The 25,282-nt window shown below is 48.3% G+C and overlaps 2 protein-coding genes across 3 annotated transcripts; one reads left to right on the forward strand and one right to left on the reverse strand.

Annotated features, from left to right (window-relative positions):
- Positions 1-4,251: 4,251 nt before the first annotated feature.
- Positions 4,252-6,576, reverse strand: TMEM186 (transmembrane protein 186). Its single transcript, XM_039885305.1, has 2 exons — positions 6,454-6,576; positions 4,252-5,368 (listed from the first exon to the last, which is right to left on the reverse strand). The coding sequence occupies exons 1-2, from the start codon at positions 6,454-6,456 to the stop codon at positions 4,733-4,735; spliced, it is 639 nt and encodes a 212-aa protein (XP_039741239.1). The 5' UTR covers positions 6,457-6,576; the 3' UTR covers positions 4,252-4,732.
- Positions 6,577-6,629: 53 nt separating this feature from the next.
- On the forward strand, positions 6,630-24,277 carry PMM2 (phosphomannomutase 2). 2 transcript variants are annotated; one of them, XM_039885303.1, is made up of 8 exons: positions 6,630-6,788; positions 10,751-10,862; positions 13,283-13,359; positions 14,051-14,142; positions 14,854-14,953; positions 15,062-15,137; positions 16,384-16,499; positions 23,126-24,277. In XM_039885303.1, the coding sequence occupies exons 1-8, from the start codon at positions 6,723-6,725 to the stop codon at positions 23,225-23,227; spliced, it is 741 nt and encodes a 246-aa protein (XP_039741237.1). In that variant the 5' UTR covers positions 6,630-6,722; the 3' UTR covers positions 23,228-24,277. The 2 variants fall into 2 exon arrangements, with proteins under 2 accessions (XP_039741237.1, XP_039741238.1); XM_039885304.1 differs by lacking the exon at positions 6,630-6,788 and adding an exon at positions 6,830-7,518.
- Positions 24,278-25,282: the final 1,005 nt, after the last annotated feature.

Here is a 25,282-nt window from a genome sequence, read left to right on the forward strand (position 1 = left end):
CGGCAAAGCGAGGCAGGGGGCTTTTCCACATTGTTCAGCATTACTAGATCACACAGGGAGGGCGACCAGAAGCGCTGGGAGACGAGGCCAAAGAAGAAGCAGGACGCGGATCCAGAAGCCTACTGTGCCATGCGGAGGGCACGGGCCTTCCTCGCAGTGCTGAGGACACCAAAGATTTGGGGCAGAGGCTATTCCAGCATGCATTTTACATTGTCCTGAGTGTTCGCTGTGACAAACAGGGCAGCGGGGAGGCCGGTGGGGGCTCTATCAGTCAAGATGACCTGGTGGCCTGACAAGGACAAACATGGGATGGATGCAGAAAGCAAAGCACAGAATCCAAAACACCCAGGACAGCAACTGTGACACTGGATGCAGTTCAGAGTCACCCTAAAGAGCTTCTTAAACAATCCCAAAGCTTGGGCCCTGCCCCAAACCGATTAAATCAGCTTCTCTCAGTCGACTGAGGTGGTAAGTTGATGACGGACAAATCAACGGGGAGGCAGAAGCAACGTGGGGAGGCACAGAGGAGGCACTTAGTGAGCAGCCGTGGGAGTGAGTTGGCCCTTCATCCTCCTGGTGTCCTGACCTGGAAGTGGGGATCATCAGTTCCTTTCCGGCTTCTGCTCCCAGCTGCCTCAGTGGCCGTTATTTTTCTCCCCTATGAAATGTATGGTTTGGACCACATTTCCAAAGCTCCCTCCAGCTCGGACCGCCAACATGTCCATGAAAACGACTGACTTGGAAGGCAACATCGACCATTAATCGTATTTTTTAAATAATCACAGATAGTGAGAATTATCATTTGTTGAGCATCTGTGACATGCAAGCATATTCTACTGGTGCTTTATAATTTTCACAACACACCTGTGAGTGATGTATTTGTATTTCTATTTTTAGGATAAGGAAACTGAAGCTCAGAGGTGGTTAAGGGAACCTGCCCCAAATCACACAGATTGGAAGCCAGGATACAAACAGATGAAAGATGATGTATTAGTGTGTAAACGTATGTGTGTGTGTGTGTGTGTGTTCGCGCGGGTGCATGCACACAGTCAGCTTGGGGTTGGTTGAGGACAGGGACTGTTAACCGCTCAAAGACCTCTCTCACAGCCAGCCTGGCCACTGGAACGTGGACTTGAACTGGTCAGCATTAGTGTGAGATCCTAAACATAACAATCCTGAGGTGGGTGGGTAGAAGGTGTCAGAACCTCAAGGTCGAATACTGTTGAAAAAAGTCACTGTTTTCTATTTTCTGTTCTCCCTCCCCACTGGGGAAGCAGGATAATGCAGTAGAATGACCCAACTCTGGTGCTTTAGCTGGCTGACCTGAGCAAGTCACTTCACCTCTTGGAGCCTCATCTGTAAAATGAGGTTGAAAACCGTAATGCTAGCTAACACTTATCGAGCGCTTCCCTGGACCAAGAGCTATTTTAAGTGTCTTTCATGTAGTCAGTCAGTCCTCTTGACCCCCAATGTGTGCTTTTATGATCATAGCTTCACAAGTGAAGAAACCAAGGCACGAACAGAGACTGTGTAACTGGCCCAAGGTCACGGCTAGGAAGTGCCAGGGCTGGGATTCAAGCAGGCGAGAAGTCTGGCTTCAAAGCCATATGCTCCACCCCACCTCTGCCGCCTCTCTCTGCCTCTCCAACTTGAAAGTTGCTGGGAGGATTAAATAAAATCATGCAATACTCGCCTGGCATATAGTAGGTGCTTAATCCCTGGTACTTCCTTTCACCGCTTCATCTCCATGAACAGTGTCTCATATACAGCTCTAAACAACAGTATTATATTTCTGTCAGTCAAGTTCCCACTCGTCGATATTAAATCTGCTTCCCAACACGGGTAAGCCCAACTGAATCCCGGAGTAGATTTCCACTGTTAATCAGTAAAATGAATGTTTTGTCACTGGTGTCGGTACGAACATGGCCAGATGGTACTGGCCCTACCGGATTAACTCTAAGCGGGAAAGATTTTATAGTTGAATGCTGCATAATCAAAACAATGCCATACAAGTTGGACTCTGCCTGTGGGATCCTGTTGCTTTCCATTTGGGGCCTCAAGTCCTAAAGTCACAAAGCAGCGAAAAGAGAGCTCCAACCCTAGTTATTTGGGCAATTCACTCCCAGGGTGGCCCCACGAGCAGCTAAGCCCGCCAGATCTGCTCTGGGGAGCGCATCAAACATGATCATTTAATGATGGGCTGGGGTAGGGTATCTGGCTCTAGGACAAGGTCAGCGTCATTTGTGGTAACTGGGGCAGGAAGGACAATGGCTGTCAGCTGTGCACACCATGAAGGTCCCCAGTGAGAGCCGACCTCCCCCTGGCCTGCAGAACTTCGTCTTAGCTCGAGCTGCTGTAACAGAACACCATGGACTGAGCGGCCTAAACAGCAAACATTTGTTTCTCACAGTTCTGGAGGCCGGAAGTCCACGGTCAGGTTCTGGGTGATGGCCTCCTCTTGATTCCGAGATTCACGGGCTTCCTTGGTGCGTGCTGTCTTGGCCTCCAAGGACACTAATCCCTTCATGATGGCCCTATCCCCATGACCCCATCTAACCCTAATCCCAAGGGCCCCTCCCACCTCCTAACACCATCACAATGGGAATCATGGTTTCAACACATGAATTTTAGGGAGGACACCAACATTCAGTCCACAGCAACTACCACATGAAAACCGACATGCCACAGGCCACCCCGTGCCCTGCGCCTAAATTACACACAGCCCAGGGTGTGGAGAGGTGCAAAGTCCAGAAGCTTCTCAGCAGACAGGAAGGAAAACCAGTCTACAAGGGACAAACACGGTTACATCCTGACGCTTTCAACTGAAATGCTTCCTACTGTCAACTCAGCTTCCAAGTCCAGAGTAGGATGTCACGGTTGAGAAACCTTTCTCTTTACCTAGAAAGCTGACGTGAGGAGAAAAGGATGGAAAAAGAAACTGTGTTTATTACAGCAGTTTTCTTCATGGGTTACGACAGGTGACATGCTCATTATGAAAATTTTAAACAATAACTAGGTTATAAAGTTAAAATGGAAGCCTTCCCTTTACCTCATCCACCCTCTCCTACCTGCAATTCTATCCACAGAGGTGACAACTGTTAACAATTTGGAACGTATGCATTTTTGAAAACGTAAGATCACACAAAATTATATTCTGTAGCTTGTTTTTTCCATGCAACACGACCCCCACAGTTACCATTTCATACCAGCATAGCTCGTTCTTTTCAAGGGTCATGTAATAATGTCCCACAGTATGCATCTGCTAACATTTATTTGTGCTGCCACTAATGGAAACTTAGTTTGCTTCCAGTTTTGTTGGTGCTATTGTTTGTTTTCCTACTAGAAACATTCAGTGAACCTCCTATGTACGCTTGGGTATTTCTATTAGGTGACTATTTTGGAACTGTCAAAGCGGGGAATTGCCAAAATGTCCACCTGCATCTAAAGACTATTCCCATTTCCAGAAAAGCTGCTGCACAACTTTGGGGAAGGGTAAACCCCACACGATGATTCTCAAAACTCGGGGTGCCTTGGAATTACCTGGGAAACATAAAAACAGATGCTCAGCTACTACCAGAATCTCCAGGAGTTGAACACAGGCAACTTTTGCTGTTTTTATTGATGCTAATTTGGGGTTTTATGGACAGCTCCCCAGTGCCACCCTACGCATGCGTTGCAGGAGCCCTAACCGGATTCCCATCGTCAGGTGGGGATCTGTGACTTCAGTTCTGGAATAAAGAGATAGATAATGCGTTTGCTCTGTGTGCCCTCTGCTGGTACTGCGCGAGCAGACCATGCATCGGAGTGAAGGCTCTTTCATGCCAAGGCTGGTGAGAATCCAGGCTCTCACCTCCCAGTGTGGTGAGACTTCTAGGCAGCGACTGTCAACAGAGGCTAAACAGGAAAATCGCCCGGGGACCCTGCTCATGGGCCTGGGTAATGATATTTTTAAAAAGCTCTCCAGGTGACTCCGCACATGGAGCGGAGTCATGAGAATCTATTCTTTAGGCAAAAACTAGGCCCCGGGGCACGGAGTCCACAGAGACATCTGACATGAGAGCCCCTAGACCCCCGCATAGTGAATGTGGTCTCAGCAGCAGTGCTGGCTCACGCGGATGACACTCCTGCCCCAGCCACTGAGCAGCTACCATCCCAACAGAATGAAATGACCCACCTCAGCTTCACCTCACGTCCCGTCTGCTGCTGGGTCCACCGCACCATCGCCTCTGAAGTAACAATTAACATTTTCTCTTTGAGTTTGCAAAACACTTGACGTTTATTGTTTATTCGCACGCCCATCCCATGAGACAGGCAGGATTTTCCATTTTACAATGTGAAAACCAAGGTTCGGAGACACAGTTAGTTCCCCACCCCGGATGGAACCCAAGTCCTTGCTCCCCCCGCCACACCTGTCTTCCCATTTCACAGCGCTGTACTTCTGAGTGAAGCTGGCATAGCTTCCCCCAAGAACTGGCTCTTAACAGAAACTTCTGGCCATTACCTAACTGAATGTCATACACAGTGCAGCAAAAATGGGCATGGGAGGTCTCCTTCCCAAATTGGGTTACTAGCATCTGCCTCATGAATTTCCTCATCCCAAAACACAAGTTCCCAGGGGCCCTGGCAAAGTCCCCAGCTGCCAGATCTCCTTCTTCGGCCTCACTCACATCCTCAGCCCTTTGTCGGAGATCCAGGTGGCCCAGGACTACCCGGAAGCCCAACACCCAGTTGCTCACTTGAGCGTGTCCAGCACCCCAAACACCTGCGTGAAACGCTCTCTGTCCAGGATGCGTCCGTAGCGCAGGGTGAGGTAGAAGGTCTGCTTCCCACTGTACCGCTGGATCCGCACGAACAGCTCCTGGGGCCGATCCCGGCTTTCTGTCATGGGGATCACGTCGGCCACCGGGCAATATGTGTCCTGCCGCCAACCCCAGAAGGTCAGGTGGGCCACCCGCAGCATGGTGCCTGTCTCGTTCACGTACAGGATACCCACCAGCCTCCGGAAGAAATAGCTCATCCAGCACAGCATGGCCAGGGCGAAGCCAGATATCCCGCCCACGAGGCACAGGGAGTCGAGAGTCATGAGGCCCTGGGAGTACCAGTAGAAGCCAGGCGGCAGGGCCACCACTGTCAGGGCCGTCTGTGCCACCTTCAGCTGAGACAAGTACCTGAAGGCTCTGATGGCATCAAAACGGTAGACCATCTGGAATTTCTCTGTCTCCACGCCTGGTGGTTTCTCCTTCGAGATGGGCAACCTGCTCCCCACCCACCTCCTGGGATCCTGCCTATTGCAGCACCGCAGCCCGTAGAGAGGCCTCGCCCACACAGCTGGCCTCGGCAACCGTGGCACGGCTCGGAGGAGAGCAGCCTGGAAGGAAGATGGGAGACCATTTCTCTCAAGGAAATTAATCATGCTCATCACACAACCAACAACTGCAAAGCATCTTACACGGAGGCTCCCACCAATCCTGCAAGGTCACTGCTACTGCCAAAGACAGAAAGAAAGATAAACCCCAAATGCTTTACCTCCTGTGATCGTCACAAAAGCTGTAGGAGACAGGAACCACTACTTCCACTTTAGCACTAGGAAAGTAAGCCCGGAAAAAGTAAGAAGTTCACCCAAAGACACACAGCCAGTGAGTGGGGCAGAATCTGACTCTCACACTGGTCCTCTTTCTTCCAGGCAGTTCATGTAGGTACATAGGAAAAGAGGTGCAGCATTCATTCATTCAGTAAACGCCTAGGGAGCGCCAACTCCGGGCTGGGCACTGGATCCATAAGTCTATGTGAACTTCCCCCAAGCAGGAAACTGAACAACGTCTCTAGTGGACAACAGGTCCGTGAAATATTTAGCACAATAACTTTGCGAATCTCTTGTCAGGTTATAGTGTCATCCGAGTGTTGTAGGGAACTGGTGGTTTTTTTGCCTAGTTTGGGGGACAAGGAAGAATGAAGGAGGGAGGGATGGAGGCGCCAAATGGAAGCACAAGGGTTTTGTTAGGTGCATAGTTCTACACTGTGAGCAGTACAGTGAAAGATGCTTTGGGCTTTGAAACCAGACCTGGGTTCCAATAATCCTGGCTCTTAAAGTCACTGACTGTGTGCATCCTTGGGCAAGTTACTCTACCTCTCTGGGCCTCAGTTTCTTCAACTATCAGATAGGGATTCAGAATATCCTAAACGAGATAATGGTTTTAAAGCCCTCAAATGCACTGGATGGACTTGATGCACCTGACGCACGGTGAGCGCTCAGTGGGTTTTTAGTTATCGCTGTTGTTGGCCCACGTGACCTGAGCAGAGGAAGCCCGGGAATAACAAACCGTAACCACGCCAGAGGTGTCTCCTGCGCATTTTCCATATCACAACCCCAGGCGCCTGCCTGCCTACGCCAGGTCTGACTCCGACCCCCAAAAGCGCGTCACCTCGCTCAGCGTCCACCACCCGCCTTCTTACCATGGCCCGGCTGCCTGCTGCCGGAAGCGAATCCCACCTGCCCCCGGGATCTCTAAGGGCGCATGCTCGGCCGCATCAAGCCTGCGTATGGCGCATTGCAATCTGGGATCTGAAGTCCAGAGAGAACAGCTAAAGCTGGTCTCAAGCATTGTGGGAGTGGATTCTTCTCCTCCCGGCGTGCTCTGCGGCACAGGGGTCGAACCCGGAAGTTCCGTGACGAATTCCAGGTGCCAACGAGTTCCGTTAGGTGCGGCGTGGAATCTCAGGTCATGGCTGCGCGCGGCCCGGCGCTCTGCCTGTTCGACGTGGACGGGACCCTGACGGCCCCGCGGCAGGTAGGCGGCGCTCGGTGGGCTGGAGGCAGCGCGTGCGGAGACCCCTGCTGCTTCCAGACCGGACCAACGACCGCCCAGGGTGGGCATCGAGGGGCGGCTGGGGACCGCCTACTTCCTCTGGCAGGGCTGAACTCTATTCTGAGTGCCCTGAAAGAGTGAGACGGAGGACCTCAGGGTGCTTGGAGATGGGACGGGACCTAAAAACTCTTGAGAGCAAGAAACTTGTATTGGGTTGGAAAACGCAGTTCTGGACTCTGACCACAAGCCCTGGGTTCGAACTCCAGTTTAGCCTCCTTACCAGCTGTGTGCCCTCCTCAGCCCTGTCACCTATGGGCTGTGCCTTGCAGCCTGATATGAAAAACATAGGATTCCAGCTTGAACAGACCTCGTAGAATCTCAGCTTTACCTCGTGACAGCTGTGTGACCTTGAGCAAGTCACTTACCTGGGAGCCTCAGCATCTACGACTTCAAATGAGGACATGACCTATTCTATATGCTGTTTGCGAGGGTCGAATGAAATCAAACAAGTTCATGAAAGTATCTTGGTTTACGTAGCCTGTGTTCAATAATATTCAACAAACATTAGCAGGTCTTCAGTGGGCTGGAGTGATTGAGGAAACCTAAATTGTCTCAGGCTGCCTGCTGAGAGCTCCCTTGGACTCCTGGAAACTTGCTTCCCACTTCCAGATTCTGCTGCTACAGGCACATCTAGGTTTCAGTTAAGATCAAGGTTTGTGATGTAGCTCGCTCTGACTTCCCCTGTGCACAAACTGGTCCCCGAACACCAGCCATTTAAACTTGAGACTAGGCCCAAATGGCCTCACTATCTTCAAGTTTGTGCCCCTTAGTTTTGGCTGAATGGTAGCATCAAATGTGTGTGACCTTAGACATGTCATTTTACCTCTCTGAGCCACGTGTTTTGATGTAGCTAGTGAAGATGACTGCAAGTTCTCCAAAGGACCCTTTTGACCCTGAGATTCAGTGACCACTTGTGAGTTGTTAAAAATCCATAGTGGTCTAGACCAAGGTCAGCAATTTATTGTTTGTAAAGAGTCAGGTAGCAATTAATTTTGTCAGGTAGCAATTAATTTTGTCTTGGCTGACCATATGGTCTGTAGTAACTACTCAACTTTACTGCAAAAGCAGCCATAGACACAGGGTAGCTGTGTTCCAGTAAAACTGTTTATTACAGAAACATACAGCTGCTCAATTTGGCCCATTGGCTGAAATGGTGTAGGGTTTCGATTCCCTTTTTTCATCCCATGTAGGACAGTTGTTATTACCGTTCTAAACATAAGGAAACTGAAAGTCTCCATCGTCTTGATTTCACACAGCAGATCTGGTACTAGTCTCTGGGCATTGGGGTGCTATTTGCTAAGTTTACCATTTTCTGCCATTGTTCTAAGGTGGAGGCTGTTCTGCCTGCTGGATATGCCATTCAGGGGAGTGCTTCTGATTCCTAGAAGGAATCAGGTTATATGAGGATAAAGTATGAAATAGCAATGAAACCAGGCAACCTGCAATGTATTCTCTTAAGACATTTGAAACATGACATTCTTAGTGGTGAAAATAAGTTTAGCACCCCCCAAAATCTGTAATTTAAAAGAGAATTGTTTCTATGTGCTTAGCGCTCTAGGTAAAAAATAAAAATATTTTAGCAATAGATCTATTCATTATCCGACCTTTCTCTTCCTAAATATATGCATTCTCAGACATCAGTAAGCACAATACTATCCGGTAGCAGAAGACTGCATTATATTTCTTGCAGCTGCTACAACAGGCTATGACTTAAACAGGCGAATTCTAATTAGAATAGAGTCCTGAGCTTTGCACATTTCACTGTTTTAGTAGAATTGTGTTGTGCTGAATACTTTCCTAAGAGATACCTTCAAAAAGAAGGGCATCATAAACCTGCGTGAAGTGTTTTCCAACTTTCTATCATGAAAAATTTCAAACATGCAGAATCACTGAAAAGCTAATACACAGAACAGCCATATTCCCACCACTTAAATTCAACAATGATTGACATTAACTTTATTTTCTTTTTTTAAAAAAGTTTTTGCCATACCACTTGCTAAGCCACAATCATCACAGTACTTTATCCCTAAATATTTGAGCCTGCATGTTTTGAGAACAAGGACCTCTGTCATAACCATAGTATCGTCATCACACCTAGAAAAACTATCATCTATTCCCTAGTTTTATTTAATACCCTAGTCCAAGGGTCAGCAAACTTTTTTTTACGTAAAAGGCGAGGTAGTAAGTAGTTGAGGCTTCGCAGGCCCTCTGGTTTCTGTCACAGTTACCCAACTCTGATGTTGTAACCATAGACACTACACGAGTGAGTGGACGTGACTGTGTTCCAGTCATACTTTACAGAAACAGGCAGTGGTTGATTTCTGGCCCACAGTTCCTATTCTGTTGACTTCCTCTACGCTAGTCAGTGTTCCTTACTTGTCCCCCCAAAAAAAGTTTTTTAATTTTTTTTTTTTCAGAAAGTGAATTTTAACGTTTTTCCACCTTGATTTCAACCTTTTGGATCTTTCTGATCTATAAAGAATTTAGAGTTCCTTCTAATTATCAGCACAAGAGTTAGTTGGTAACATCACAGCAGTTTTGCTCTGATGATCTCTCCTGTGGTGGGATGTGGTTTAGATGCTCTGTTGAGGTCACAAGCAGCTAGGTCTTGTGTCCTGTTAGAAAATATTTGCTGCCACTTGGAAGTGAAAAGGCACCCTCCGTATCCCATTCACACTGCAGAACGGGTCTCAGGGCTGACCACAGTACCCTCCAGCTCATCAGTGTGCACAAGGGTTAAAATAAAATTTGACCCTCACACTTCTGCTTGGAGATGGAGGCATTGCTGCTGCCAGTGTTAGTATTGCATTTTTAATATTTTGCAATAAAAAGAGTCTTCCCCACTTCCTCCCAGTCTGACTTCAGATCTGAGTAAGCCACTTGGGGGACTGAGGGACCCATTTTCACAGTCATTGACTCATCAAGGCTGTTAGTGCAGTTCTAGATTTTGTCTACTAGGTGGAGATTCCACTGGAAGGTCGCACTCTATTTAGGCCCTCTGTATGATTTTATTTTATTAATCATGTATGTATTACTCTTAAAAAATTCGTTTAAAAAAAGAGAAGACAGCTATATACTGAAGTTGACTTAAGTGGCGTTTTTTGCTTCTATTTTTAATTTCTGGTAACTTTATTTGTGAAGATATTCTCTGTAAGTGTACAGAGAAGATTGCTAAAAGTAATGAAATAAAATATTTAAAAATTGTGATTTGTCTTAATACAGGGCTATCTTTTCTTCGTAGTTTATCATTTCTTTTGAGTTAGCACAAAGTTCGGAATTTAACGAGCATCAAATTATACCATCGAAATCACTGTTTCTAGATAGGTGCATTTCTTTTAGGAGAGACTAAAGAATCTAGTGATCTTTTAGCCTTTGTTTTTGTATGATTATGTAAACCAATGATGAACTTCCTCTTCAATATGATTTTGTTTTAAAATCAACAACCTAAATCCACAAACGGTGTAGTATTTGAAAGGAATGTGCTCTGATCTGTGTGTATGTGGCATGGATCACCACAACTTAGTGCTGAAAAAGCAGGTCACTGCACAAGACATGAAATGAGTCTAATTGTGTTTCAAAAAATAAGACCCGTTTACTTATGTACATATAGCCAAGTATATAAATGCGTAGAAAAACAGCTGGAACAGTACACAGCAGCTGTTAATAATTGTGTATTTTAAATGAGGTAAAAATAAGTAAAATTTAACAAGTTTTTTCTGTAACAAGTTGTCCCAAAATCATAGCCAAAATATTTGGACTTACCTACGGACCTAGAAATGGAATTGGCATGAGTGGAAATTGTAAGGGTTGTATCATTCTTGCCATTTTAGTTTCCTCATTACTTTCTGGCTTGTAACTATTGTATTTTCTTTTTTGAAATATAGAAAATTACCAAAGAAATGGATGACTTTCTACAAAAATTGAGGCAGAAGGTCAAAATCGGAGTAGTAGGCGGCTCGGACTTTGAGAAAGTACAGGAGCAGCTGGGAAGTGACGGTAACCTACACATTGCTAATTGCATTCTGGTAAAAGATTAATTTCTTAAGAGGATATTGGGACCCGTAGCCATGAAGTGTAATAGGCAGCCCTGAGCCCTCATCCCCGTGTGGCAGGCTTCCTGCTGCCCTGTTTCAGGAAACGTTTTCTCTGCCTTTACCTTTAACTCTTTTTAATTCTGTAAATAAATGTCTGGAATTGCCGATGGAGCCCTTGGTACTCAGATACATGGATAGATTCAGCTAGAAGGGTGAGTGTCTGTTTATTTGCCTGGAACACTCTTGTTCCCATCTACTGCCCTGCTAGCTTCAGCCCCATATCCTGATTGTCCTTGGCAATCAGGTGCCCTGAAGGTCCAGGGGCCGCCTCTCTGTCACCTAAACACAGTGTTTCCCAGAATTCCCTTAGTCATGAGTCACCCAGGCTTGCCCACACCTGCTGAGCCAGACTCCTCAGCACAGGACCCCAGGAAGCTGGAGGTTCTTATGGGCCCTTCACCGGAGAGTCCGACTCGACAGGTCTGCGGGGCCTGGGAATCGCATTTTAGCATCTGCCCCCAGGAGATTATAACGCACAGTCCTGTTAGTGGCGTGCTCTGGTTATTGGAAACTGTCTGGTTGTAAGTGTGTCTTGACGACTAGGACTGTGGCTTATTCATCCCGTAGCCCCAGGGCCTCCAGGGTGCCTGGCCTGTAAGAAAGAGTGGAAGGGAGATAAATAAATCGATCATTCTTTTCTCCACTGTTGACATATTTGTAACTGAGCAGAGAGTTTGTCCACCAGCGCTGCAGACAGCCAATTATGCTGACACCAGGGGACAGTGAAAGAAATTGGTGTTTATTATATAGCACTACACAGTGGGGAACAGGCAGCTTGTGCTGGAAAAACCCAGACTCCCCGATGGTTTACAGACAAGGGGTTTTATGGAGCAAAAAGCATGAGTAATCATGAGTACAGGGTTCAGGGTCGTGGGCTGTGTTGATTGGCCAGTTCTTAAGCAGGCTTCAGCAGTCTGATGATGTATTCAGCTCTGGGCAGCATCCTGTCCGAGTCTGTGTGACGGTGGCCAGGTGGTCTTGAACATAAAGAGGAGTCTGTGAAGACATCTTGGGGTTGTGAGTCGGTGACTTTATCTTAAGAGCAGAAAGAAAAGAACAGAACTATACATGTCATGCTTAACAGGCTGCATTCTTCTGTTATCTTAAGCAGAATACACCTTGTGAAACTTGCCTTACTGGCAGGCCGGCAGGCCCCAGGAATTGACCGCATTCTGGTGCAGCTATGACTCTTAAGCAGGGCTCATTTAATAATTTTAACTAAAAGCTAAATTCTGATATATCAAGTCTGTTATGATTTGCTGTCGGCATCATTTTGGGCTGATTATTCTCTGCCGTCAGGGTCTGCGGGATGATGAACAGCATCGCACCTGATGCCAGTAGCACCCTCGCCCCCAGTGAAACAATCAAAACATTTCCAGACATTCCCAAACGTCTTCTAGAGGCAAAATCTCCCTCCAGTCGAGAACCACTGTTCTAGACATAGCATCTTACAGTCCAAATCTGTGTAGGCTTTGTTTATTGGACTCGTTATTGAAAGAGTAATCTGTATATTCCCTTTAAAACTCCTTGTTCCCTTTACACTTAATTTTCCTCCTGGATACTCTGGTTACAAATGCTATAAACCACATAATGAGCCACATAGAGCCCCAGAAAGCCTGTTACCTGTCCTCATTGCCTTTTTTGCCTGTGGTCATACATTTAACCACAGTGCCACGCAGTGCTTATACATTTCAGCGAGTGTGAGTCAAAACGAGAATGAGAACATTCATAAGCTAGAAGAAAGTTGAAGACCCACCTGTATCAGAAGCATCTGGGGAGCTTGTGAAAATACAGAGGTGGGGGCCCCACCCAACACACTGAGCCTGGGAATCTGCATTTTAAAGCACCTAAAATTTGAGGATCTATTTAGATTTACGTGGATCGTCTCCAAATCTGACTGCATATAAGAGTCACCAACAGAGCTTTTTTTTTTTTAAAAAGCTGACTTTTAGCCCAGCCCCTGCAGATTCCGATTCAGAAAGCAGAGCCTAGAAATCTGCACATTTTCATCGCAGCCCTAGCGATGCTAATTTACAGGAGCGTTGGGAGCCATCACTGGCTCAGCAGAGACAGTTAATGACCTGTCACGGGTCTCCAGTCTCCAGCCTAGAAATCATCTTTTACATTTGTAATTAAGGGCCTTAAAAAAAAAAAAAAAACTTAAGGTGCTTTTTTCCCACTTTCTCCATCTGTGAAGACAAGGTTTTCTTTCACAGTCCTTGCTGGAGTTTAGCAGTTTTATTGGTGTTAAGTGTTAATCGAGAAATAGAAACCCAAGTTTCAGTTCATTGCATTTTAAGTTTTCTTTTGTTTTGGTTGCAGTGATTGAAAAATATGATTATGTGTTTCCAGAAAATGGTCTGGTAGCGTACAAAGGTGGGAGACTCTTGTGTAAACAGGTAGGTTCTTAAGTATCCAGACTACTGTATTTTACTAGTAAAATGTTTTCTAAAAAGACGATTGATGCTGAATGCCTCTCGGAAGTGTATTTGGGAGCCGAGGAACAGGGCTGGGAATGAATCTTCACCCTGTGTTTTTTTACATCTTCAATGTCGAACCACGGGACTTTCACATATTTCAAATTGTTAACGATATTTTTATAATTGTTTTTTAAGGACACTTTAATATTTCTATAATGATAGCAGAGACCAGGGCAGGCTGCCTCGCTACAAGCATATTAGGAGGTACTATGGAGCACTTATTAATATTAAGATCATTCTGTTCAGACATAAGAGAATGCCAAAGTGGAACAAATATAATTTCTGTCAGTATCTGTGGATATTTTAATTGAATAAAAGCAGCAACAATAAACTCTTTTGGCCTTCCATGAAGCATTTGAGAGATAATGAATATAAAAATCTTGACTAATGAAGCAGAAAATGCTTTTGACTGAGGCCTTTCCGGTTTGCTTAATGTTTTCAACCAGAGAACAAAGGGAAAGAAGGAAAAGGCAGTGAGGCGTGTCACCCTCACTGCCGCATCAGCCTGGTGACCCTCCACTGATAGTGGCTGGAGACCTGCGTTTGTTGTAAAGCCGTTTTGAAAATGCCTGCCAGGGAATTGAGTAACTCCAGTATTTTCTTTATCTAGAATATTCAAGGTCACCTGGGCGAGGCCCTAATCCAAGACTTAATCAACTACTGCCTGAGCTACATTGCGAAAATTAAACTCCCGAGGAAGAGGTAGGTTTTGCTTTTAGCAAAGAGGCGCCACTGGAATTTGGAGTGATGTCATCCAGTGGATTGGTGCTCATTTGAGTCCAAAGCCCAGTGCTCAGTAAGGAATCACTGGAAACCTGTAAAGCCAGCAGTAGAAGAATGGTTATATAAACGGTGGCATGCCCGCATGATGGAAATTGAAAATAGGTTTTCAAAGGCTGTCAGAGGAAATGCCTGTAAAAAGGCAATGTGAAAAAAGCAACATAAACCCCAGACCCGAAGTCTGAAACTGGAAGCCCCCAGGCCAAATCTCATACTAAGCCAGGTTTGATCAGCCCTGGTATTAAATCTGAAGTTTTCTGTAGTTACGTAACGTTAAAAAAAGGTGGAAAGGAGCAGGCGAAATTATTTTTAATATGTTTTATTTAACCTAATATATTCAGAATATAATCATTTTAACATGTAGGCAATATAAAACATTATTAACGATGATTACATTTCTTTTTCCTACTGAGTCTCTGAAATCTAATCTCCATTCAGATTAGCCACATCTCAAGATCAATAGCCACATGTGGCTGGTGGCTGTCGTGTGGCCCAGCATAGCTCTGTGAAATGCGGATCGCACCAGCCGCTGTCTATTGAAATTGCCAAACTTTATAGCCTGTTTATCCATCTATAATGTTGCCCAAATAAATAATGTTATTTCTTGGACCTCGGTCCCCTTTTCCTCTCCAGGGGGACTTTCATTGAATTCCGAAATGGGATGTTAAATGTGTCCCCTATTGGAAGAAGCTGCAGCCAAGAAGAACGCATTGAGTTCTATGAACTCGATAAAGTGAGTCTTTCTGAAATCTACCTAGGTTGGCGAAGATAAGACGTGACACTTTGTGTGCTTGCTTAATTACAACACGGTAGATAATCAGCGTCTTTTTCTTTTTCTCAGAAAGAAAACATAAGACAAAAATTTGTTGCAGACCTGCAGAAGGAGTTTGCAGGAAAAGGCCTCACATTCTCCATAGGTATTGTATGCTCACGCAGGCTTCAAGCTTTGCCAGGAGTTTGTGCTGGGCCGGTGCACACTTGACATTAGATGGTGCCATTTGAAGGTGGGCAGTCTGTCTTTAGGGGAAAACCACTGGTGTGTACTCAGCCGTGGTGGAGACTTGCCAGCTAGGGAATGACTTCTAGGCTGCTGGGTTTGGTTCTAGATCCTTACCCAGCAGGATTCCCTCCCTGCACTTCTGGTCAAAAATAAGAGCATCTTGCTTAATGCAGATAAGAACTTATCCTCAGACGTTTAGATGGAAGACAGGCACGCTAATGAACTCCATAGCAGAGAGATGGCATGGGAGCCATGTCAGATAAATCAGACTCGGTGTTTTCTGGAATCACATACTGTTTGGACAGCAGGGAACCTTAGAAGTCAGTGGGTTGGTTTTACAAATCAAGAAACTAAGGACCAGAAGGGAACAAGGTCTTGTCTGAGTTCACCAAGCTTTTACTAACAGTGGCCAGTGCTCAAACCCTTCTGGTGGCTGATATAGGCTTCTTCCCCCAGCCCTGGTAGCTCAGGCTTGTTTTCTGGTGGAATACACCTATCAGATGCTCTCAGCAAGCCGATTCCTCCTGTCAGTGCCCATGAGTCACTTCTTAAAGCCCTCTCATTTTACTAACACGAATTAATGCAGGTTGTAGGGAAACTGGAATTGCAAAGGGATTATGTGTAATAGATGAATGGGTGGATTTTTAAGTATTCTTGAACTGTGAGATGAACATCTTTCTGACAAAGCTCTGAAAGGGTTTTTGTTGCCTGTGAAAGCTGCCTGTAAATCACCTCCCATGTGATTTTCATTTCTCCTGCAAGACGAGCTGGGTGCAGCCTGCTTCCAGGCATTCTCCACTGAGAGTGCATTGAAGCTGGAGATGAGCACAACCGAATGAGGTTCTTATCAGATTTTCCCCAGCATGCTTCACGTGAACCCACTCACTTGACAGAGCACTTAGATGCAAATGCATTTCTCATTCTGAGCTGACACACTCTAGGTCTCACTTTTAGATTTTAAGTGAAATGTTTGAAAAACACAATGTGGAATGAATTTCTAGAACCCATCCCTAAAGTCGTGTTAGCAACAAACTAGAGAGTATTAAAAATCAACCGTCGCAATCCAGTTGCTGACGAGAGTAAGTTGCACATTTTTTTTTCAGTGGCATGTCATTAGCTTCCTTTTCACCTTTAGCTTTTGTTTTCCCCTCCCCACTTGGCAGGAGGCCAGATCAGCTTCGATGTCTTTCCCGATGGATGGGACAAGAGGTATTGCCTGGGACATGTGGAAAATGACGGCTATAAGACCATTTATTTCTTTGGAGACAAAACCATGCCAGTGAGTACAAAAGTGATTTTGCAGTTTTATTGTTCAGTTTGGGCTTGAAGGGAGGAAATGGACAGATGGGCTTTTTTCCCCTTCACTCACACTTTACCCGCCAGCCCGGCTCCAACTGAATGATGCTCTGCCCTACGAGAGGGATATGACGAAGGCCCCCTCCCCTCCCATGCTCAGATACCTGACACCTCGGCGGGGAATGGAGTCTTCCTGTGTGGCTTGTGAATTAAATATGACCCTCCTCAAGTGCCTTCCAGAACGCCTGCCCCGGCGCCGCTGTCAGGTCCTCTCTGCGTTTCAGAGCCCCCGTTCTTTCTACCTTCTTTTGCCGCGGTATTTTGTTTCCAGGGGCATTCGTTTCAGTTGGGCAGTGGGAATCCTAAATGATAGGTGGACAGGGAGTCTCACGAGTCAGAAATTCAGGAGCAGGCGCCAGGGACCCTTCAGGGGTGAGGCGTCAGTCCTGAGCGTCACACAGGGTACAGGAGCTGTCCCGGGGGCTGTCAGAAATCCCTAGTCCGGGACCGAACCTAAACTGAGCAGAGCCCGGTGTTAAAGGCCAGTGCCAGAAGGAGGACTCAGGAGGCATGCCCCAGCCATCGTGGCAGCAGAGCCAGGCTCTTCTGGGGACAGGTGGATCCCCAAGGAGGTTGGAGAGACATTGCCAGCACGAGGCCCGAGAAGAGGCTTAGCATCCACTGTTCACTGCCCAGCCTCAGGCTCTCTGTGCCCTTCCGCAGTTCTCACAGGCCACCCAGCGGGGGTGCTCACCTTGCCATCAGGCATCCTGGGCCATGCTGCACCCAGCAGGTGCATCACACATGCTGCATATCCCTCCGCTCTCTGGTCCGCTCCAGAATACTTGCTTTTTTCTGCGGAGGTCTACGACCTGCCTTTCAGTATGATCTCCACCTCAGCTTCCAGCATGAGAGGGACTTCTGGATAGTAGAGCCGCATGTCCTCTTTTCAGAATTGTGAAACCGGGACTCAGGGTAAGTAACTTGCCCAAGGTCACAGTTAATGACAGGGCTAGTGGCAGCAGAACAGACTGCCTGCTCTTGAAATGAGTTCGCTTTCTAGTCAACACACCCTCTGTCCAGCTGGGTGGGAAAGACTCTTGTTCTAATTCCTAAATGAACGTGCGGTGCTTTTCAGGAGGGTGTCGGTCAGCTCTTTTTTTTAATGACAGAATGGTTTTTAATCACGTCCTTTCGTTGCGATGCTCTGGATGCAGAAGTGCTTTGAATGCAGGCTATGAAAAAAACCACTGTCTGACTTGACGTCTTTAGAAAAAGTAAGCTAATGAAGTTACACCCAAGATCTAAAGAATGGCCGTAGAAGCTTTTTCAGTCCTTGCAAGTTGGTGCCGTTTCTTACGGGCTGAGACAAGAGCTGTCATACAGGCAAAAAGCGAGTTCTCCATAAGGGTGACGTTCTCGCTCTGTATAAATCGTTGTCGGAAGCCTCAGGTGGGCCTTGGCAGAATGGAATGCAGTTCTGAGCGAATTGGGAGATGGCTTCTTTGGGGAATTCTTTATCTGAGAATCAGAATTTCCTATTCTGTTTTACCACTGCATTACCACCCTTCAGTTCCATTTTTCTGAACCTTATCTACTTTTAAAAAATGGATACTATTCAGTGGAGGTTAACCGCCTCCGCCCCCATTCTTAAGTAATATGCATTCATTGTACAAAATTAGAAAAAGTTTGAAGAAGAAAGTGAAAGTCACTTGTGATCACAGTCGATGTGCCTCCCAGCCTTTTCTCTGTGCACAGATATGATCCCAAATACACGACCCCCGCATGCTCATCGTTTTATGTTTTGCTTTGTTCTCCCCGTATTTTTTCCCCCCACGTTAGTGAGTCTTCTTTGAAAATAAGGTTTCAACGGCTGCATGACACTGTCATCCAGGCGTCGCTTGCTCACCCGTTTCGCTGCCAGAGGCACCTGTGGGCTGTGGGTTTTTGTTGCGGTCACGAACACCGGTGAACATTCTCACGTATGTCCGTGCCCTCATCTCTGATCCTTTTTCGTCCGTGGTGTCCTGGAAACGGGAGCGAACAGTCCAGCCATCGAAACCTTTTCACAACACAGCAGTTCCTGAAACTTCAGGCACAAAGCAATCCCAAGTCTTAGCTTGAAACCTCTGTTCGTATTCAGGGGTAGACGTTTTGAAAGCTGCTTTTTCTCTCAGTTTTGAGGCACACATTTTTGCTGGCTTCCAGGGGACCGGCACCTGAGCTAAGAGCTGTCAGTAAAATGCCATTTGCCCGCCAAGCAGTCCAGGCTCAGAAGCCTGCCGAACTACGCACCCCTCCCACCCCCGCCCCCCGGCCACCCCGGGCCACACAGCCTCCATCCGACGGGATCTGATGTCACACAAAGCGCGCCCCCTGCTTTGAGCACCTCCAGAGAGCAGAGCCAAGAAGTAAGGCGTTGGCCCTTGCTTTTCTAAACACTGGTCAGTCCTAGACATGCCTTCATCCTTCCCCTCAGCCACAGCAGCCAGGGTCCGAGTACAGCTGGGGAAGAGGGCAGGGCCCCAGACTGGCTTTCCAGAGGCCGCTCCAGCCACCTCCAGCCTTCCCGAATTCTCAGGCAAGACGGCTTCTGCTTGTCTAATGCTTTTGGTAGAAAACATTGTGGCTTTAAGGCATTTACAGTGTGTAAACATTCTGACACTTTGTAAACCACTGATTGACTCTGACTCAGCAATTCCACTTCGGGTTGGGCCAGATTAGAGGCTCTCAGCCCCACAGGAGACCCTGCTGGCCTCGCTGTGGGAGGACAGGAGGCAGATGCCGTGCAGGGGACCATGGGCTGCTGATGCTCGCTGGTGTCCCTGCTGGCCTGCTTGCCTCTGGACACCAAAATTGGTGGCCTCATTGGTCCTGAGAACAAGACAGTGGCTGAGTGGATGCACCCTGAGGAAAGAGCCTCTTGTGCCACAGCTCTTTAGTTCAGGGAGACACAAGCCTCAGGCCCTCGGAGTGTGGCCAGCCTTCCGGAGTCCTCCAGAATGGTCACTTAGGTCCACTGAGTCAGCATCTCCTGAGTGCAGTGCCACGGCACATCATACAACTGAGCCCCATTTATGCATGAGGGGGGTTGAGCCAGAGCCATCAGCAGGCCCTGAGGGTCACCGCAGGGACAGTAGCCTGACAGCCAGCTTGCTTTCCACCACACCTCCAGCTTGTTCATCGCTGGCTTCTAAAGCTACTGGTTCTCGGCCCCAAAGTACGTTAGACTCTCCAGCTCGCTTTCAAAACATCATGGTCCTCGGCCCAAGCTTTTGTTTCTCTTTAAAGCATAAATGTTTATTGCTTTTTAGGAAAATGTAGTACAGTTGTCTAAGGGCATACGTTTTCAAATATGTGTTAAAGTTGTCTGTGACTTATTTCATCCCCAGTGAATTGTCACACACTAAGAAAGCAGCCACATGCTGCCATCAAGCAGCATGCCCTCGACTCCACCGTTTCCTACACGCGCCCCGGTGTGCCGGCCCTGCGGTGGCCACAGGACACCGGGCACCTTGCAGCACTTGCTGTCATTGCTCAGGAGCTCTTAGGACATTCTGGGCCTCTGGACCCAGTTTCACCAAGGCACTTGCGTTATCTGCAGCCGGGAAGAACCACCGCTCCAGGGTCTTTGAGGGCAGTGCCCTTGGCCTCGTACCCATCATACCAAGAAATTTCATAAGTGCTTGTTAAACTGATGCCAGGTGAATATCTATAGGCAGCTCGACTCTGAACTCCGAGCTACAGGAAGTCTGTGCCACAAGCGGGTATTCACACAGCAAAGACCAACCGCCCTTCCCCCCAGGTCCAGCAGATTCCACCCTGCTTCCTGTCAAGCTGGGCACACAGGGCGGAGACACTTAACGCGGACCCCTCTGGCTCCAGTGGCAGGATAATCAGCGTTTATTCTGCAACTTTGCTGAGCCGGGGCGGGCTGGAGATGGAGCCGCTTTCAGCCCCCTCCCCTGGTGCCTGAGCAGGGCAGACACTGCCTACGTGTCATCCCCAGGCCTTGGCCCAGTAGGGCTTTAAGTATTCAGGGGCGGTTTGCACTGTCCTTTGGGCCCATCACGTACACTCTGATGGGAATGCAGTCAGTAATCCGTCCCTTTGTCCCTTCCCTCGCTTTTCTTCTCTCAGGAGCTGGATTTGTTTCAGATCTTGGGGAAGGCCGTCTCCCCAGCCAAGTCGGGTAACCTCTGGTGCACATGCAGATCCAGTGTCGAAGCTTCTGGTTGTCTAAGGCCTCATTATCCTAGAGGGTGCAGTCTCGCTAGCTCAGTGTTTCAGCTCTGCTTCTGGCTTCGCTCGCTCTCATTTGCAAGCTCTAGGCAGCCCCAGGAAGGAGCCCTCGCGCCTTGAAAGTCACAAAGGAGGGCAGGTCCGCTGGCAGGAGGGGAAGGACAATAGGGAAGGTGCAGGCACCCGTCACCTTCGGCCCAGCCTGGCAGGGGGAGGCTGGGATCCTCTGGACTCGGTTTCCTTAAGTGTTGGTGCATTACACAGTGGCTCCCCGCCCGCCCCAGCAGGACCACGGGAGACTCATGCATCTGTCAGGGACACATCTGTCCCTGCATGTGACATCCTCGCAGGCGCGATGGCTGTAAAAACCCTTTTAGCTTCAGAAGTCACTCTCCCCAGCTAGCGGCTTCTGTCATCGAGTTGCGCCCTAGCCGGCTGCGGGAGCTTCCTAACGCTGCGCTGCCTTTGTGACCCCGTCCCCCATCCACTCTCCAGAAAGATCCTGCCGTAGGGGAATCTCATGGTGTCCCAGGCTGCAGCTTTCCAGTGGCTTCACGGAAAATCCCAGCTCCTTACCGTGATGTGCAAGGCCCTTCCAGCCCCACCCAGCAGCTTCCCCATAAACAGCCGGTCACCCAGCTCGTCCCCTCACTGCCTGCAGGTCTCTGCTCAGAGGCCCCTCCCTTGTCGCTCTGGGTTCCCTTCTGTCCTTTGCAGCCCTTCCCATGGCTGACGAGGCTGGAAGGCGGCCCTTTTGTTGCTTTGCGGTTTTGTGAGCCACCACTGTCTCCAGTTGCTGAAACGCTGCCAAGCAGGGCGCACTTGCTCTACCTGGCTTCTTGGGTAATAGGTGACTGACTCCTCCCTCCCAAGCCAGTGAGTGATGGAGTGAACGTGGCCCAGACAGACGTTTGCTTTTTCTGGATGGTGCAGGAGTTTGTTTTCCCTTGGAACACAGTTCTCTGTGGTAGTGTTTCCCTATGCCATTTCTAAGAAAGCTGGCTTTTTTTTTTTTTTTTTGGTAATCATAAGAATTAATGGAACTGGTTTTGGCATTTACTTGTTTAGGTAGCAGATGCTTTTCGTGAAACTCGGGGCCCTCTGAATGACCAGAGGCCCTGCAGGCTCCAAGTCGGCTTGGAGAAAGGTTCCTGAACGTTCCTGAACGTTCCTGAACACGGCTCCAAGGTCACGGCCTCCTAGCCTGACGCCTTGGTCCCCTGCAGTTGTCTCTCCTGAAATCTTAAACTTCACTTCCACCCGGGGAAGCCTTCTGCATGGGGATGGGTTATTCTTAAAAAATGAGAGCAGTAGTAATTTCAGGTGTCTGTCAGCCCTTTAAAAGGATGTCAGATTTTCCTACAGAATCTTTATGAGGAAAAAAAATTTCCTCAGCAGTTATTTTCGTTATATGATAAACTAATTAATTTTTTAAAGATTTTGAGCGAGACTGCTTATTCAGTTTTGTGAGGAAAATTCCATGAGGAGAAAAGCACTCGGCAGGAAGCCCAGTTCATTCACCTGAGACCAGAGGAGCTGGACCCACAGTGAGGGGATCCCCCCACCCAGGTCCTCCCAGATACGTTCGTGCCCTCGCAAAAGCCCCCTGCCCTCAACTCCTGGCGGCACACCAGATGAAACAATGTGTGGAAACACCCAGAAGGCGGGGTTAGGGCCCCTGCCGCCAACACAGTCATTGCTTTCCAGGGGCTTTACCCAGATCCCATGGGCTCATCAACTGATCCCCACGGCGCTGCGGGTGACATTCCACTGCTATCCCCCTCTGACAGGTGGGAGACGCCCGCAGCACATGCCTGGTCACTGGTAGAACCAGGATCTAAACCCAGGTCACCTGGCTCAGACACCAGCCACATGGGACTGCTTCAGTTTAAGTAAATCAAAATCAAATTCAGTTTCTTTGTCCACTGGCCACAGAGCAAGTGCTCCACAGTCACACATGGCCAGTGGCCCCGTCTGCTCAGAGATGGACGTGTCCATCCTCACAGAGCTCCGAGGGCAGTGCTGCGCTGGATGTCTGCTTTGCCTTGTTAGAAGTCTGCGTACAGTTAAATCAGTGGCAGTGAGAATTCTGTCACTTGCCAGGTTTGCTTGCTTTATAGAAAAATAAGCCTTAGAGTTTCACAAGAACATCGTGAGTCTTCCATCGGCATAATTACATGTTCCCAGCTACATCGCAGTTCAAGGGAAGGTGATCACCCCTTCCTCAGTGATGACTGTCTCTTAAGTTTCCAGAGAAACAGGGTAACTGGAGAAACTCGCCCTGCCCAGTAAGACAGCGAGTTCCTGGGGCAGCCCCCGGCCCCAGGCTGCATCTGCTCATCTGCTTGTGTCATTGTGTCTTTGCAGGGTGGGAACGACCATGAGATCTTCACAGACCCGAGGACCGTGGGCTACACCGTGAGGACACCTGAGGACACCTGCAGGATCTGCGAAGAGCTCTTTTCCTAACGTCCCCTGCCCAGGGGACCCGGGGGAAGGCCCAGCTTACGAGCTTGATAGAGTTACTCCGTGTCCCAAAGCAAATCTCTCCCTCACGTGCCTACAGGACATTTACAGCCGTCCAACCCGGGACAGACCGGGACAGACGTTTAAAAACACTTCCTGAAATGAAGCCCCTGCTGAGCACCAGCTTGGTGGGGGCACTGTGGTCGTCAGGCTACAGTATTAAGCTAAGTGACCACATGCGCTCCGTTTTTCAACCTCTTCCTGTTAGAGAACCAGACCTCAGCATGGATGGATGGCCACGTGAACTGACCCCAAGGAGTTTGCACCTTAGCTGGCCTGGAACGCAGGTTAGCTCTGTATCCACTACATTGTCGAAGGGCTGGTTCTGTAAGAATCAAGAAGGGAGGAAATGGGCACAAACAGCCCCCATGGAGAATTGGCACACAGCCCTCCCCCGCCCCACCCCCCGTCTCAGAAACACTGACTTGGGGTGTCACACTTCACCAAAAGAGCCTTCCCCTTACTGGACCTGGTTGGGCTTCCCAAAGGCCTTATTTGCCTCCCATTTCTCAGGGATCAGGTGAAAGCCTGGATAATAACAGGAGGTTTTAGTTAATAAGCGTGTTCACCCCGTCACCCAGACTAACCGCAGGGCTGGGAGCAGCCGTGGTTGGGCCTGGGGCCCTCACTTCTCCCCACGCTTTCTGAGTTCCTGAAACAGCAGCTCCAGGCCCTTACACAGAACACGACAGCTCTCCAGGGCAACGGTTCACCAGTCACTTGCAGCATCTGGAAACGGCGGGACCCACAAACCCCACCAGTCTGGTGCTGGGGCAGGCTTCAGTCCACAGCGTGGCCTCTGCCAGGGGCTGGTCCTGGCTCTGGGTAAGGTTGAGTGAGGCCTGCCTACCCCCTTTACCACACACACGGTCACATTTCTTCACGGTTCCCAGGACGTGCCATCAGTGGCATCCTTGTTGAATTTTGCAAATGATACTGTAATGACTTTTCAAAATGAAAAGTAGCAATTTAAAGTGATTCTGTCATTTCCTATTTCTGATTGTTTTTTCCTCCTTTAATTGCTTGTTCCATGAGTGTGAAGAGATTATCTATAATGTCTTTTCAGATCTGGAAGGAACACCCAGCCCTTCTGGATCTGCGAGCCTGATGCTCTTTCTCTAACGTTTAAGGTCTTGCCCTTCCTGACTGGCACGGACCCTTCTACACTTTTCTGCCCACTGGGCAAGGAGCCACGATTCCCGGGAAGTTCCCCTAACTTATTTTATCAAAGCAAGACAACCGAGACTTACTGTACCTTGTCCTAGCCATCTTTGTAACCGAGGGTCCCTTTGGCAGGGCTGCCAGGATTCAAGACCTAATTACAAAGGGGCGTCATGGGCCGCCCTGGGCAAGTACCGAGCCAGCCGGCTGGCCAGCCTCCCAGATTCCCACGGTGGCTGCTTAAGACCCTTGGGCCCCTTTTCCCATTTCCCGCTTCCTCCCTCTTCACCATCAGAATTTATTCGACCAGCTTCCAGCCCACGTTGGACTCCCCATCCTTCTCCTGTTGTCTTATCATCCCATTCTGTCCCGATGCAGCCATCTCCATCCTTTACTCCGTCTCCTCTTTGGGCATTCAGTGACTGCCCCCAGCCAGGCACTGTGGCAGGGACATAGAGTAATAGCTAAAGGAGTGTGCAGTGTCCCTTACAGATGCTCACAGAGCAGCAGGTTCTGTACTTGACAGGGCTGCCAAGATTCAAGTCCTAGTTATGCTGCTCACCAGCTGTGCCACTTAGGACGAGTTCATCTCGGCCTCCGTTCGCTCATCTGTCAAACGGGATGCATAGTCCCTAGCACATAGGTAACTTAATTTTAGTAAACTCTTTGAACGGCGTATGTGAACTATTTACTAACTCAGGTCACCCCCCCAAGAACCTTATAAGGCAGGACTTTAGCTCTTCTTTACAGACGACGATGTGGAGTTCGCAGGATAAAGACACCATCACCAGAAACGAACAGTGGCTGAGTGCTGAGCAAGAGGGAAGCAGAGGTGGT

Source organism: Pteropus medius, unplaced genomic scaffold, assembly GCF_902729225.1.
Source record: "Pteropus medius unplaced genomic scaffold, Ma_sr-lr_union100, whole genome shotgun sequence".
Taxonomy (NCBI): domain Eukaryota; kingdom Metazoa; phylum Chordata; class Mammalia; order Chiroptera; family Pteropodidae; genus Pteropus; species Pteropus medius.